Source organism: Saccopteryx bilineata, chromosome 3, assembly GCF_036850765.1.
Source record: "Saccopteryx bilineata isolate mSacBil1 chromosome 3, mSacBil1_pri_phased_curated, whole genome shotgun sequence".
NCBI classification, from domain to species: domain Eukaryota; kingdom Metazoa; phylum Chordata; class Mammalia; order Chiroptera; family Emballonuridae; genus Saccopteryx; species Saccopteryx bilineata.
This window is the reverse complement of record NC_089492.1, coordinates 299910610-299926380: the sequence shown is the minus strand read 5'-3', so window position 1 is coordinate 299926380 and position 15771 is coordinate 299910610. Positions and strand designations below refer to the sequence as shown.

At 43.4% G+C, this 15771-nt stretch overlaps 1 protein-coding gene across 4 annotated transcripts in view; it reads left to right on the top strand.

Annotated features, from left to right (window-relative positions):
• LOC136331928 (zinc finger protein 420-like) overlaps window positions 1-15771 on the top strand; it is a 70261-nt gene that overhangs the window by 40004 nt on the left and 14486 nt on the right. For 3 of the 4 annotated variants that reach the window (XR_010730562.1, XM_066271097.1, XM_066271095.1), the window contains exons 1-2: window positions 7511-7635; window positions 10517-10731. The exons of the other annotated variant lie outside the window; for it this stretch is intronic. Coding sequence is in view for 1 of the 3 variants with exons in the window: in XM_066271095.1 (XP_066127192.1) it covers window positions 10717-10731 (15 nt within the window). In the remaining 2 variants the exon portion in view is untranslated. Of the gene's footprint in view, window positions 1-7510; window positions 7636-10516; window positions 10732-15771 lie in introns of those variants that run through there. 4 annotated transcript variants of the gene reach the window in all.

The following is a 15771-nucleotide window of genomic DNA, read 5'->3' as shown; positions in this document are numbered from 1 at the left end:
AGAGACAGTCAGACAGACTCCTGCATGCGCCTGACCAGGATCCACCCGGTATGCCCACCAGGGGCGAAGCTCTGCCCACCAGGGGGCGATGCTCTGCCCCCCTGGGGCGTCACTCTGATGCCACCAGAGCCACTCTAGCGCCTGGGGCAGAGGCCAAGGAGCCATCCCCGGCGCCCAGGCCATCTTTGCTCCAATGGAGCCTTGGCTGCGGGAGGGGAAGAGAGAGACAGAGAGGAAGGAGGGGGGGTGGAGAAGCAAATGGGCGCCTCTCCTATGTGCCCTGGCTGGGAATCACACCCGGGTCCCCTGCACGCCAGGCCGACGCTCTACCGCTGAGCCAACCAGCCAGGGCCCCTCATACATTTGTAAGGAACAAAACTTCCCATAAACAAATTGAATTCTTAGGTTTTGTTGAAAATTGGCTCTTCCCCAAATGTTTTGAGTTTGATAAAGTGTTCTAGCTGCCTCGTATTTCTTTGCTGTGAACACAAATGTTAGCTTTAAGTTGTATATTTTAGATTCAGAGCCCCTTTAAAGCTCAAATTCCCATCACTCAACTTCCCACTTGGGGCTCAAAACATAACACTCTTGGCCTCCACTGTGAGGTTGTCCTAAACTTGCTTGTTATTCCCTTCCTGCTTTTCTAGTACTTTGAAATGTAGCAAAAAGTTTACCTTTGCAGAAACATCAGGAAAAGCTTTCATTGGAGAGGGACCTCATGTTTAGTGGAGTTTCATTCACAATAGTTGTTTGTAAAAGCCTAGCCACAGGTCAGAGATGTAAAGTCCCAGCTGCTCCTGGCATATTCCTGAGCTCTTCGTTATCTTCATAATTTTTCAAGGACACCCAAAAGGACAACTCTCATTAACCTGTACTCCATCAAAAAGAACTTGTGTTTCTGCACCAGAATTTTCCTCCTGCTCATTGTCATGTCTGTAAACAGACCCCAAACCCTGATATGCTAATTTGAGCATGTCTAAGTGCAGGTAACCCCATGCCAGCAAGTGCCTGCTGTAACCCCTATATCTAATGCTGTCAGTTTGGGCTGACACCTTTTTTTGGTCTTTGTCCACTTACAACCAGGTGCTTTTAAAATAATCTTTCCTTTTGAAACTCACTAGCCTGGTGTTTTTGGTTCATATTGTGGTTTTTGCCTTTCATGGAGTGTACACACTGAAATGTCTTTTATGCCAACATGGCTGATGGAAATACTACACAGCTCTGTATGATCTCCATAATCTGCATTTCACAGATTCCCAAATTTATTACCAATACATATATTTTTAAAAAGATTGTTAGGGCCCGAACTGGTGGTGGTGCAGTGGCTATAGAGTTGGACTGGGACTAGCAAGATCCAGGTACAAAATCCCAGGGTCACCAGCTTGAGCACAGGCACATCTGGCTTCAGTGCAGGTTCACCAGATTGAGCGTGAGATCACAGACATGATCCAATGGTCACTGGCTTGATCTGAAAGGGCATTGGCTTGAGTCCAAGGTCACTTGCTTGAGCTACGCTGTGTTCCCCCAGTCAAGGCACATATGTGAAAGAAATCAATGAACAAATAAGGAGCCACATGAAGAACGAATGCTTTTTATCTCTCTCTGTTACTGCTGGTCTGTCTCTATCTGTCCCTCTGTCTGTCTCTCCATCACTGTCACAAAAAAATAAAATAATAAGATATTAGAAATAACCACAAGAAATGATTTGTGAATAGCATTACATTGAACTTTTAGTCCTATAAGTGTCAACCATAGAGATTAAAACTATTATGTATAAGTATAAAATCACTAGAAAGCCCGGCGGTCATACGAAATGACCGCTGTTCTAGATATTATAAATTGTAATTAAAATGATTTGTGCAAAGGTGTCTGCTAATTCAAACTGAATTACCCAGGGCAGGTGGCGAGGATGCCCCTTTGCTTAGTGCGCCATGGGATTTCCCCCTTCTACTTGCTTAATTGCTTAGAGTGCAATGAAGGAAACCACTGGCGGTACATTTCTTAAGAGCCACTGCTAGCTCAATAAATAAAGGTGATTTAAATAATAAAATGTTAATTCACATGTCAAAGATCTCTTTGTACACAACATTTCTTGTGTAGATCTTTCCATCATTTTTAAGCTCACCTTGCAGAGGACCATCAATTATTTTTAATTTTATGTCCGTTCTTTCACAAACTCTTGAACAGGCAACATATAGTTGACCGTGTCCAAATGCAGGCTCAGGTAAAAAAATGCCAACACTCTTAAGCGTTTAGCCCTGAGACTTATTGATGGTCATAGCAAAGGCAAGTTTTACAGGAAATTGTCTATGTCTCAATTGAAACGGAAACCCTGTTTGAGATGGAGCCAAATCAATTCTTGGAATGACATGTATTTCACCTTTAGAGGAGCCAGTCAAAGACTTAGCTATTATGGCATTATTTTTCAATTGGAGAACCTCTAGTCTTGTACCATTGCAAAGACCCCTTCTGGTGTTAAGATTTCTTAATAGCATAATTGCTCCAATCTTTAACCTCAATTTGTGAAGTGGCATGCCAGAAGGCGGGACTATTTGAATGCCGTGGCAACTTCACCCCATTGGCTAGTACAGTTACACAAGCAACCAATAAGCTATCGGTGACAAACAGACGCTTAAGCCGCATATAATAAAGAAGTTACAAATCTGTTAAAATGGTTCTTTATTTTCACAACCAGACAGAATCTCTTCTAGTATCAGACCCAACCTTTGCAATGAAGATAGGAATGTACTGATTCATTGTACTCTAGATTATATTTGTACATTATATTTATTTATTTTTTACAGAGACAGAGAGAGAGTCAGGGAGAGGTATAGATAGGGACAGACAGACAGACAGGAATGGTGAGAGATGAGAAGCATCAATCATTAGTTTTTTGTTGTGACACCTTAGTTGTTCATTGATTGCTTTCTCATATGTGCCTTGACCATGGCTCTACAGTAGACTGAGTAACCCCTTGCTTGAGCCAGCAACCTTGGGTCCAAGCTTTTGAGCTTTGTTCAAACCAAATGAGCCCGTGCTCAAGCTTTTGACCTCGGGGTCTTGAACCTGTGTCCTTCGCATTCCAGTTTGACACTCTATCCACTGCGCTACCGCCTAGTCAGGCTATATTTATACATTTTAGAGAGAGGAGAGAGGCAGAGAAAGAGAGAATGAATGGAGAAGCAGGAAGCACCCACTTTTATGTGTGCCTTCTCCATGCAAGCTCAGCATTTGAAACTGGAGACCGTAGCGTTAGCAGGTCAGTGCTTTATCCATGGCATCACATTGATTGGATCAATTCTTCATTAATAATCAAATATCACAGTTATACTAGGTAGAGAAACACTACAAATATAACCAATTTGGAATGATATTCTGCAGGAAATATTGTCACACACTATCCGAAATACCCACTGGGAAAAATAATAAAGTATAATGAATGAGGTGATGCATTTAATATAGATTCCAAAACATCAGTGGTTCTCAAAGTGTGTGCCAGGGTGCAGTGGTGTGCCCTAGAAAATTTCCAGGTGCGCCCTATGGTATTCCAGAGAAATATGTGCCTGTTGGGGAGCAAAAATCCAACAGGGATTTTGAAGTTTACATTTTTGGGAGACAGAGGTGTGGGAAATTGGCTGTAAGCTGACAGTCTGCCCAACCCCCCACCTCACTTGCCTGATTAGGTTGTAAAAGGCTGTTAAGCTGTGGTGCTGGATTGTTTACACTCATCCTACCCCCCACATTCCCTGGAAAGTCTGGAGGCAAGTTTTTCTATCCTTTGTTTGGTGTAAAGTTAAGATGTTATGTTTGGTGGGGCTTTTCTGCACTTGGTAAAATTCTTGGGTTGCCTTGGAAACGTGATCAGAGAACTTTGATTTGCTAATGGCTTCACTTTGCCCTATAAATAAAGCAAGGTGCGGTTTTTGGGTGTGCTTTGTTCTTCCCAACAGCAATTACAGGGCCCTCCTGACCCCATAATTTATTTAAGTGTATTTTCTTAATTTCATGTATTTTGTTAATTCCGCACCATTCCCACTTGAGACCTGAAATTACTAGCTGTGCTGGTTTGTGGCATGTGCTCAGATATAAAAATAAATATAGTTACTCTATTATACCATTTCATTACAGAAATACCACTCTTTTTGTTAACACATGATTAATTTATTTATTATTAACACATCATTATAATACTTATGTTTACCATAAACACAAGAATGAAAGTACTTAACACATTTGTGCCAGTACTTGCTGAATTTACTAAATCTTACTAAGAATGTATAAATATATATATATAAATATAACTTGTTTGTCTTTTTTTTTTTTTTTTTGTACTTTTCTGAAGCTGGAAACGGGGAGAGACAGACAGACTCCCGCATGCACCCGACCGGGATCCACCTGGCACGCCCACCAGGGGGCGATGCTCTGCCCCTCTGGGGCGTCGCGCTGTTGCGACCAGAGCCACTCCAGCGCCTGGGGTAGAGGCCAAGGAGCCATCCCCAGCGCCCGGGCAATCCTTGCTCCAATGGAGCCTTGGCTGCGGGAGGGGAAGAGAGAGACAGAGAGGAAGGAGAGGGGGAGGGGTGGAGAAGCAGATGGGCGCCTCTCCTGTGTGCCCTGGCTGGGAATCGAACCCGGGACTTCCGCACGCCAGGCCGATGCTCTACCACTGAGCCAACCAGCCAGGGCCTCTTTTTTTATTTTTCAACTCCTTTTTTTTTTATAAATTCTAAAAAGCATAACTCAAAAAATGCAACATAAAAATGTTTTATAGGCCCTGGCCGGTTGGCTCAGTGGTGGAGCGTCGGCCTGGAGTGCAGAAGTCCCGGGTTCGATTCCCAGCCAGCACACACAGGAGAGGCGCCCATCTGCTTCTCCACCCTTCCCCTTCTCCTTCCTCTCTGTCTCTCTCTTCCCCTCCCGCAGCGAGGCTCCATTGGAGCAAAGATGGCCCGGGCGCTGGGGATGGCTCCTTGGCCTCTGCCCCAGGCGCTAGGGTGGCTCTGGTCACAACAGAGCGACGCCCCGGAAAGGCAGAGCATCGCCCCCTGGTGGGTGTGCCGGGTGGATCCCGGTCAGGCGCATGCGGGAGTCTGTCTGACTGTCTCTCTCTGTTTCCAGCTTCGGAGAGATACAAAAAAAAAAAAAAGTTTTATAATGTCAGAATAAATTTAATTTTGTCATATTTATTCTGTTTAATTACCAAAAAAGCATGCTTGGATTTTATATATATAATTTTTAATATTTGACTTAATTATTATAACGTATTTCTCAGAATTTTGAATATAGTGCACCTACAATTATTTGTAGAATTTAAAATGTGCCCCAACTTCAAAAAGTTTGAGAACTACTGCAATACATCACTAAAAAAATTAAGCCTCATTCAAGTAAAGGCTTCATTTAAATGATATTTGAATATAAACAAAATTTTATTTATTATGTTTAGAGAATAGGAAAAAGAGACAAAAATCCATTTGATGTTCCATTTATGTATACATTTGTTGGTTGATTCTTGTAAGAACCCTGACTCAGGTTCAAACCCACAACCTTGGCATATTGGAAGGATGCTTTAACTCACTAAGCAACTTGACCAGGAGTATCTAATAACAATTTTAAAAGAAATGCATATGTTAACGTTATTATCCAACATTCAATCTTTGGGGCATCATCAAAACATTCCTTGCCTGACCAGGCGGTGGTGCAGTGGATAAAGTGTTGGACTGGGATGTGGAGGACGCAGGTTCGAGACCCTGAGGTCATCAGCTTGAGCGCCTGCTCATCTGGCTTGAGCAAAAAGCTCACTAGTTGGACCCAAGGTCGCTGGCTCGAGCAAGGGGGGTTACTCAGTCTGCTGAAGGCCCATGGTCAAGGCACATATGAGAAAGCATCAATGAACAACTAAGGTGTTGCAATGAAAAGCTGATGATTGATGCTTCTCATCTCTCACCATTCCTGAATGTCCCTATCTATCCCTCTCTCTGACTCTCTCTCTGTCCCTGTAAAAAAAAAAAAAAAATCCTCAATGTTTTAAATGATTGATATTAAGGCAAGGTAGGGATGCTGAGAGACATAAAACATGGATTTGTGTTCCCCCTCATTTATAAATTCATAGCTTGCTTCCTATATGTATCCTATCGGGGTTACTGTAACTTTGTCGTATCAGGATGACACTCTAACCCAGGCATGGCCAAATACAGCCCGCAGGCCAAATCCGGCCCACGTAATGAGTTTATGCGGCCCACGATTAAATTTTTAATATTCTTCACTGCTTTAAAATCTCAGCTACTCAGAAGCGAAAGCGTCTTTGATCATTGGAAATCGAGATATTTAATAAGATAGTGATATGCGGAAAAGAATTCCGGGTGTGACTAATCTAGGGTTAACTTCCAATAATTGGTCCAATGGATTCGCGATAATTCTTTATTTAAAAAAAAATTCCATTATAAAGATTTACAACTTTTGTACTCGTCTGTACTTGATATGAACTATTTGACATTAAGCGGTGATGTGAAACCCACATTCTTTTAGGCGAAGTTTGCCAGTGTGCACCCAAGGTAAAAAAATTCGTTATTTTTGTGGTCAAGTGTGCTGAATTAAGTGGCATTGCAGCATAGACAAAGGCTGCAGTTGATAACTGAAAACATGTCCAGGCTGTTTGTAAAATGAAATAATTGTTTTATTTGCGATATAACCCCTTCAAGCTCATTCTATTAATTAAATATTGTTTCAATTGATTATGATACAGTTTGGATATTTATATGGTATGTAATTATATTTTTATTAAAATATATTTTTATTAAAATAATATTGTATATTAAAATTTTTTCACTCACATTACAATTATGTAAACAAATTACATAATAAAATTTTGTTTACTTAAATGAATCATTTTTGTATTTAACATTTTTAAATTTTAATATTTCATCTGTCCCTTAAAAAAGGTTTTCTAACTAATCTGGCCCAGGGGCAAAAACTGTTGGTCACGCCTGCACCAAATAAGAAAAAAAATTTTACAAATTTTATGAGTAATGATATTTAAACCTTAGTAAATATTGCCTTAGTCAAATTCAATAACCAAGAAAATAACTGCAATCACTGCAGAAGAAGGCAGGAGGAAAGCCCAGGACACTACTGTTTTGGTCCCTCCAATTTTCCGTTGTTTCTACTACTGATTTGTCAGTATTAAGGCCCCGCCCACTGCTTGAAGTGCTCAGCCCGCGAATTTAAAATTTTTTCTTTATTTTTTCTTTATTCATTTTAGACAAGAGAGGGAGAGACAGAGAAGGGGGGAGGAGCTGGAAGCATCAACTCCCATATGTGCCTTGACCAGGCAAGCCCAGGGTTTCGAACCGGCAACCTCAACATTTCCAGGTCGACGCTTTATCCACTGCGCCACCACAGGTCAGGCTCAGCCCGCGAATTTAAACGCCCGGAGTTAGAGGCACTGCGCACGCGCGATAAATTAACCTCTTTTCCACGGGAGCGGCTGTAGAGAAGGTATCGCGAGATCTCGTGCTGGTTTTCCGGTTTTAAAGTTGACACTCCTCGTCCCCATACCTGCGTGCAGGTTCCTGAGGTTCGCTGGAGGCGCTGAAGTTTGCTGCAGACGCCGGGAGCGTTGCTCCCAAATACCCAGCGGTGAGTGCGGAGTCCCGGTGAGAGGCCCCGAGCCTGCCCGCTTCGCTGCCGGGTAGGGGCTCCGCGTCGGTATCCGGGAAACTGAGGCCGCTCCGCCCTAGCCCCCCCGCCGTGGGGTGTGGGTCCCCCCCTGCCGCGGGGTTTTCTGCCTCGGTCCCGAGGGGTCAGCCCCCCCCGCCCCAACGCTGTTTAAAGTCCCGGGAGACGGACGCGGCGCTGGAGACGAACAGTGTGCCCCCCTCCGCCCGCCCGGCCTCTCTCGCCCCGTAGAGCCCGGACTGTCCCCACCGGCGGCCTGGGTAGCTGCGGACTCTTTCCTGAGACCCCACCTTCATTTAATAAGAGGCCCGGGCCTAGGAAGAGCACACTCTCCGTGGGGCGGGGATTCGGGGGGAGAACACGGGGTCCCCAGAAGAGTCCCCGACCCCGCGCGGGGAGGCTGTGTGGGAGCGGTGACAACGAAGGGGCCCCGGGGCGCGCAGAGCGGGGCTGGGAGGGGTCAGGGTACGGAGAGAGACACGAGAGGGGGAGGAGAGGTCAGTGAGGGGCCATGAAGAGACGGAAATGTAGGGGGTGCGCGGGGTGGGACTGGACGAGTGACAGTAACAGGGGAATGGAGCGCGAGGGGAGAGGAGGAGAAGGGAAGAAACCCCGAGGAGAGGGAGGGGCCCGGAGAGAAGGGCGCGCAGGGAGGGGGCTGGTGAGCAGAAGTAGGGGAGGAAATAATTTTTTTTGTCTCAATGAATTTACCTCTTTTATTACGCATTTGACATTTAGTTCAATTAAAAAAAAACCTATTGAGATAAATCTTAGCCTGTTGAATGCTTGCTTTCTTGCAGTAGTTATTAACTTTAAAAATAAGCATTGGTGATATCTCAAAACCACAACTTATAATTGTTTTATTTTTCCTCTTGATTGAGAAGCAGGGAAGAAGAAAGACACTACTGCATGCACCCCCACCGGTGTCCACCCACCTTGCAAGCCCACTAGGGGTGCTCTGCCCATCTGAGACTATTGTTCTGCAGGCGCCTGTTTTAGTGTCTAGCTTTTATACCGCCTGAGGTGAGGCCATGGAGCCATCCTCAGTGCCTTGGGCCACCTTGCTCCAGTAAAGAACTGGCTGCAGGAGACAACGAGAAAGATCTAGTGAAGGGAGAGGGGGAGGGGTGGAGAAGGAAATGAACGCTGAGCCTGTGTGCTCTGACAAGGAATCAAACCAAGGATTTTCACACACAGTGCCGACACTCTATCGCTGAGCCTACTGGCCAAGGCCATAACCATAACATATTTTTTTGCCAATTATGAGGCAGTCTCAACTTTTAAAACTTTTGATTCTAGACGTCCTTACATTAAAAAAGATTCCATATCATTTTTCTTTCAAATATATTGTGTCAGGTTTTAATTCTGAGCCCTGCATCCATTCTAGTGTTTATCATATGTTGAAACAGCCATTTCTATTTAGTAAAGTATTTTAGGCTATTTCACTGTGCACTTGGTAAGGATATCTGATCTTAGCCGTCAGAGCCTGTATCTTGAGTTCATCAAATGTTCATCAGCTTTTTCTTTTTTTCATGTGATTTGTTGATTAGTAACTGAAAGGGTGAAATTGCCCTCATAGTATCCAGAAGTGTAAGGTCTGCTGTGTCTGATAGCCGTCAGCCAGTGCTGCTGAAAACAGCTCTGAGGGAGCAGTGCAGGCACCACAGGGACCTAGATAAAGATGCTGTATCATGGGCCAGCAGACCTGCAGAACCATACCTTCAAGTGGAGTGCTCATCCCCAAGGGATCTGCATGCTTGTTGAAGCTAAACCATTCCTTTCTGGGGTCTTATTGATGGCTTGATTTTTAAGAAAGGACATCACCTGCAACATCCCACTCAAACTTGGAGAGGTGCTTTGGGTAGAGCAGAGTTGTGTTTTGTTTAGTTCTTTATTTATTCAATTTAGAACATAGCTAGGGCAAGAGAGAGAGAGAGAAGAAAGGGAGGAGTGGGAAGCATCAACTCCCATATGTGTCTTGATCAGGTAAGCCTGGAGTTTTGAACCAGTGACTTCAGTGTTCCAGGTTGACAGTTTGTCCACTGCGCCACCACAGGTCAGGTAGCACTGTTGTTTTTATCAGCTGCTCTAGGTGATTCCAGGATGAGGCCAGGGATTAGCAGGAAAAATCCTGGAAGCATTTGCTTTCTGTTTTTGTTTTTCATACTATAAATTTTATTTAGAATTCACAGAAGTATCCTGACCAGGTGTTGTCACAGTGGATAAAACGTCGGACTGGGATTCAGAGGACTCATGTTTGAAATCCTGAGGTCACCAGCTTGAGTGTGAGATCATAGAAATGACCCCTTGGTCATGGCTTGAGCACAAAGATCACTGCCTTGAAGGCCAAGGTCGCTGACTTGAGGCCATGGTCTGTGTCTTGAGCAAAGGGTCACTCGCTCTGCTTGTAGCCTCCCCCCTGCCCCATCAAGGCACATATGAGAAAGCAATCAATGAACAGCAAAAGAGCCACAGTGAAGAATTGATGCTCCTCATCTCTCTCTTCCTGTCAGTCCCCCTTACATTCACAAAAAACAAGTCACAGAGCTAGAAGTGGATTCAGAAAATAGGTTTCAGAAGCAAAAGAGGAACCCTTGAATCTTAGAAGAGAGACAGGCAGGGGTGAGTGGGGAGGCACAGACATGCTCCAGAGAGGAGAGCGCCCGGGATGCATTAGTGAGAGTGGGGAGCAGGGATGGTCAGGGGAGGTGACAGGGTGTTGTGTTGGGTTTGGGCGTTCAGGAGAGCAGCGCCCGTTCTCATTGCTGTGAGAATGTGTGGACGTCTGAGGGAGGACAGACAGGTGAAGACAGGAAAATAATACAGTGTGGTCTCCCTGCAGGAGCACTTGTGGCTGACTCCAGTGAGGAAGGACAGAAGGGTGTGCCCTTTTCAGCAGTTCCAGATTCTTGTGTCTGTGAGTGTGGTGGAAGTGGATAGAGGGGCTGTGTGGACACCTGTGGCGCCACATTCTCCAAATGAAGACTTGACTCCTCAACATACTGTCACCTGAGAAACAAGCAGGAGCTGGACGAGGACAGAATGGCTGCTTCTCGGGTAAGCGATGTGTCCTGCTGAGAAGCTGTGTTTGCTTTTCCTCCGAACTTTAGTGGATTTAGGACCCATAACCTTTAATTCTCTACTTCTGATGTTCCTGCCTAGTGAAGTTGTGTCCATTTGGTTATATTTATTTATTTATTTATCTATTTATTTATTTACTTTAGATAGTAGAAAGATGGAGGTAGAGAAATGGGGAAGAAGTGGAGAACATCAGCTTGTAGTAGGGAATATGTGTCTCGACTAGGTAAGCCCTGGTTTTCAAATCAGCAACCTCAGCATCCCAGGTTGACGATTTATTGACTGTGCCACCACGGTCAGTCTATTTCTCTTTTTCTTTCTTTCTTTTTTTTAATGTTTATTTTATTGATTTTAGAGAGAGGCAGGGAGAGAGTGAGAGAGGCGAGAATGTTGATCTCTTACTATATGTGCCTTGGCCAGAGATCAAACCAGCAACCTCTGTACTTCAAGACCATGCTCTAACCTATTGAACCATCCGCCGGGACCCAGGCTCTTTTAATGTCAGGGTCAGCAGCTTATATACTTCTTTTATTTTTCCCAGAGCCTTCTGTGCCTTCTCTCCATCCAGGCTCCCTGAGGGCATGAACAATTCTTACCGTGAATTAACACTTTTTTTTATTACTTAGAAAATTAAATTTAACAGAGTGACATTGATTAACAAGAGTATATAGGTGTTAGGTTGACACTTTCATAGCATTTATGCTATTATGTTGTATTCCCGTCACTTGGAGTCAAAACATTTTCTGTCACCTTGTATTTGTCCTTCCTTTTTATACCTTTCCCTGCACTCCTACATTTATTGTTCTTCCCCTCATTACCTCTTCCTGGTAACCACTTTTTTCGATGTCCCTGAGCCTCCGTTTTATGTCCCACCTATGTGTGGAAACAGTTCTTACCTTTTGCTGATAATGTTCTCAGAGTCCACCCATATTGTCAGGAATGGCACTATATCATGTCTTATGACTCAGTAGTATATTTGGCAACTCATTGATTTTTTTTAATAACTTCAGTTTTAACTTTGCTTTCTTTTATGTCCAAGGTTTACTTGTAGTTGAGATGTTTTTATGAAGATTGTTTGTTATCTATATAAATTACGTCTCTTTCTTGTGTGTCCATGGTATTTGATTTCTTCTTTTGTGATGGCATTTGAGAGTGGTATTTTTAAGAACTCTAACAAGAAACAACTAAAAAATGAAAAATAAAAACTGATAAGAAAGTCATCAAAAATGTAAAAATTTTATATATAATAAGTAAAATGAAAAACCACAGAAGAGGAAAAGAAATAAAAGGAAAATTTATTATCAGGTTTGTGAGGTTACTGTTTTTTCCAGTAGGCATTTCTGTGCTGCAAGTTTTGGCTCTGAGATTCTTGGGAAGAACTCCTGTGACCTTCCTGTTAGTGATGCAGGCAGGGCCGCAGTCAGTGGTGGGTGTGGCGTATAGTGAGGGTTTACAGGTTCAGCTGTATGGCTTGGTGGCTTGGTGGCTTTAAGGTTCTTGCAATGGTGATTTGAGGTCTCTGGGTGCTCCTCCCAACTTCGTGAAAATTCAGGGGACCCAATGTGGAATAGCTCTGTTTCTCAGGGGAGAGAGTGGCTTTGGAGAGCTAGCTGTGGGGTCGGCCACTGCCACTCTTCCTACCTGCAAGGTGAGCAAGTTGGCATCTGGGAGGCTGGGGCGCTGCACTTTGTCTCAGTGCAGAGAGTAGGCTGCAGGCAGACCCCTGGAACCTTGTTCTGGTCCCTGTGCTCAGTCCCCGCTCCTTAGTTCAGCACCTCACCCTCCGCCCCTCAGCCTCTCTGCTTCTCCCATCTGAAGGAGGCTCAGGCACTGTGGACTTGACTCTCTATTTCACAGTAAACAAGACCCAGGCAGCATGGCCCTTTCTCCTTCCTACAGTGCAGCAAAGAAAAAGAAAAGAAAAACTTGGTTAGGCCGGTTTCTCTCCTCTTCAGAGCTGACCTTGAGGGCATTATATCTTCCATTTCCATTTTCAATGTGTCATTCACTCAGTTTATTCGGTGTGGGGATCTTTCAGGTGCACTGTGAGCCCAGCTGGGGTTACTTCACTGTGTTGTAACTGTTCAATTTGTTGAAATTTCAAAGGAAGAGATTAGGGGTATCTCTCGTGCCACCATTATCCTCTAATCACTTTCAAATAATAGAAATATCCCCTTTGTGACAGCAACATGGGAGGGTAACTGTGTCCGACTTCCTTATGAGGATGGGTCAGAGGCTCGGGTGTCAGTGAAGAAGGGAATGTAGAGTTTAGGTTCATGTGGCTGCAGTGTCTCCACTGTGCGTCACAATTCAGAAAATGCACCTTCTAAGGGTCCGAAAAACTGGGGAAGGTCTGACAGAGAAGAGCAGATAGAAGAGAGTTGCTCACTAGATTGCTGAGAATGTCTTCCTATTTTAAGGGATTAAACAAAATGTGGGGGTTATATGTGGATAGACATTTGCAAAAATTCCTCTTTTTTATGATCATTTTCAGATAATTTCTTTATGTTGTATGCCTACAATGTCAGAGCAGATAGCTCTACATGAATGTGTATAAAAATCAATTGCTTAAAATTTTTTTCTAGTATTATGGATTTTCTTCTTGCTGCTATATTTATTAAAAATGAGTATCGCCTGATCAGGCAGTGGTGCAGTGGATAGAGCATTGAACTGAGACTCAGAGGACCAAGGATTGAAACCTTGAGGTCACTGAATTCAGCACAGGCTCACAAGCTCGAGCCATGTAGTCACTGTCTTTTTTTTTTTTTTTTTTTTTTTTTATTAATTATAGAGAGGGGAGAGAGAGAGAGAGAGAGAGAGAGAAGGGGGGAGGAGCAGGAAGCATCAACTCCCATATGTGCCTTGACCAGGCAAGCCCAGGGTTTTGAACCGGCAACCTCAGCGTTTCCAGGTTGACGCTTTATCCACTGCGCCACCACAGGTCAGGCCTGTAGTCACTGTCTTGAGCGTGGGATCATAGACATAACCCATGGTCTCTTGCTTAAATGCAAAATTCTCTGGCTTGAATCCCAAGGTTTGCTCTAAAGGGTAAGCAAAGGGGTCCCTCACTCTGCTGTAGTTTTCTCCCACCCTCGTCAACGCACTTAAGAGGAAGCAATTAAGGAACAACTAAGATGCCACAAAGAACTGATGTTTCTCATCTCTCTTTTTTTCTGGCTCTCTGTCTCTTTCTTTCTCTCTGTTTCCAAAAAACGAATTGAGTTTTATTCACAAGTGATTCATGAAAGTACAGAATCATAAAATCTATATTTCATGTTATTTTCTATCATTGTATTTTATTTTTAAGATTTTTATTCATTTTATTTAAATTTTTTTTAATTTATTCATTTTAGAGAGGAGAGAGAGTGAGAGAGAGAGAGAAAGTGGGGAGGAGCAGGAAGCATCAACTCCCATATGTGCCTTGACCAGGCAAGCCCAGGGTTTAGAACCAGCAACCTCAGCATCCCAGGTCGACGATTTACCCACTGCGCCACCACAGGTCAGGCAGATTTTTATTCATTTTAAAGGGCAAAGAGAGAGCAAGACAGAAAGAGTACGGAGAGAGAAGGCGGTGTAGCATTAGCTCCCGTATGTGCCTTGATTAGGGAAGCCCAGGGTTTTAGACCTGCGACTTCACTGTTCCAGGTTGATGCTTTTTTCACTGCACCACCAAAGGTCAGGCTCTATCACTTTCAAATTGTACCCAGTTCTCCTATTATGTCTGTGTGCATAACATGTTAACATTATTTGAGATGTTTTTTCTAATTGCTTAAGAAGTTTTTATTATCAGTTACAGAAACTTCTATAGATGCTTATGAGGTTTCTTATGAGTATGGGCCAGTGTTTGTACTTTTTTTGAAAAATTGTAGATTATGTTTGAAGTAAAACTCAAGGTCTACCCTTCACTGTATGTTTCACAAAGTAGTCTCACAGCAAAGGAAGAAGTATCTTGTTCTAAGGTTACATATAGTAAATTTGTGGTTGCTATACATGCTGTTCTTTGAGAAGTAGAAATTCCATTAAAATGTCAGCTCAAACTCACGTATGCATTTTTCCCTCTGTTTTCTTTCTCTGTGCTATTCAGGAGTGTGGCACGTGGACTAGAAACATTGGTGTCACTGGTAAAATGAGAGCTTGTTAGAGGTGTGGAAACACAGGCCCCATCCCAGAACTCCTGAGTGAGAATCAGCATTTTTTAAAAACAGCAGTTCACTGTTTTCCATGTCAAAATTGAAGAAGTAGTGATATTTACAACTCGTGACTTTTCCACCTGACAAATACACACAACTGATCATGAGCGATACAAATACAGCACTGACAAATGCACATGCCTGTGTTGATACCTTAATTCTTTTGATAAATTTTACAGAGAGAGAAGGAGAAGCCATGAACTTGCTGATTCGCTTATTTATTAATTAATTGGTTGATATTTTGTATGTGCCTTGACCAGTAATCAAACTTGCCACATTGGTATATCAGGAGGATGTTCTATTCAACTGACGTACCAGGTCACGGTGATGCCTTAGTTTTAAAACTCTCTTCTTTGAAAGTCTAGTGTGTGTAGTGCATTTATGGACATGTGTAATCCTCCTTACTCAGCATTAGAAAATAAGGAGTAATGCTGTATAAAAGATTAAGAAAACAAAAGATGACAAAAAATTTTTTGAAAAAGAGTATTGTTGCCTGCCCAGGTAGTGGCACAGTAGATAAGGCACTGAACCGGGATGTTGAAGACCCACATTCATTCTTTTTTTTTTTTTAATGTTTAATTTAAATTCACACTGAGATGAGTAGCTTTTTTTGTTGTTGTTGTTTGTGATAGAGACAGAGAGAGTCAGAGAGAGAGAGGGACAGACAGACAGGAGGGGAGAGAGATGAGAAGCATCAATTCCTTGTTGCAGCACCTTACTTGTTCATTGATCGCTCACCCATATGTGCCCTGACCAGGGGGGGGGGGCTACAGCAGACTGTGTAGCCCCTTGCTCAAACCATCGACTCTGGGCTCAAGCTGGTGAGCTC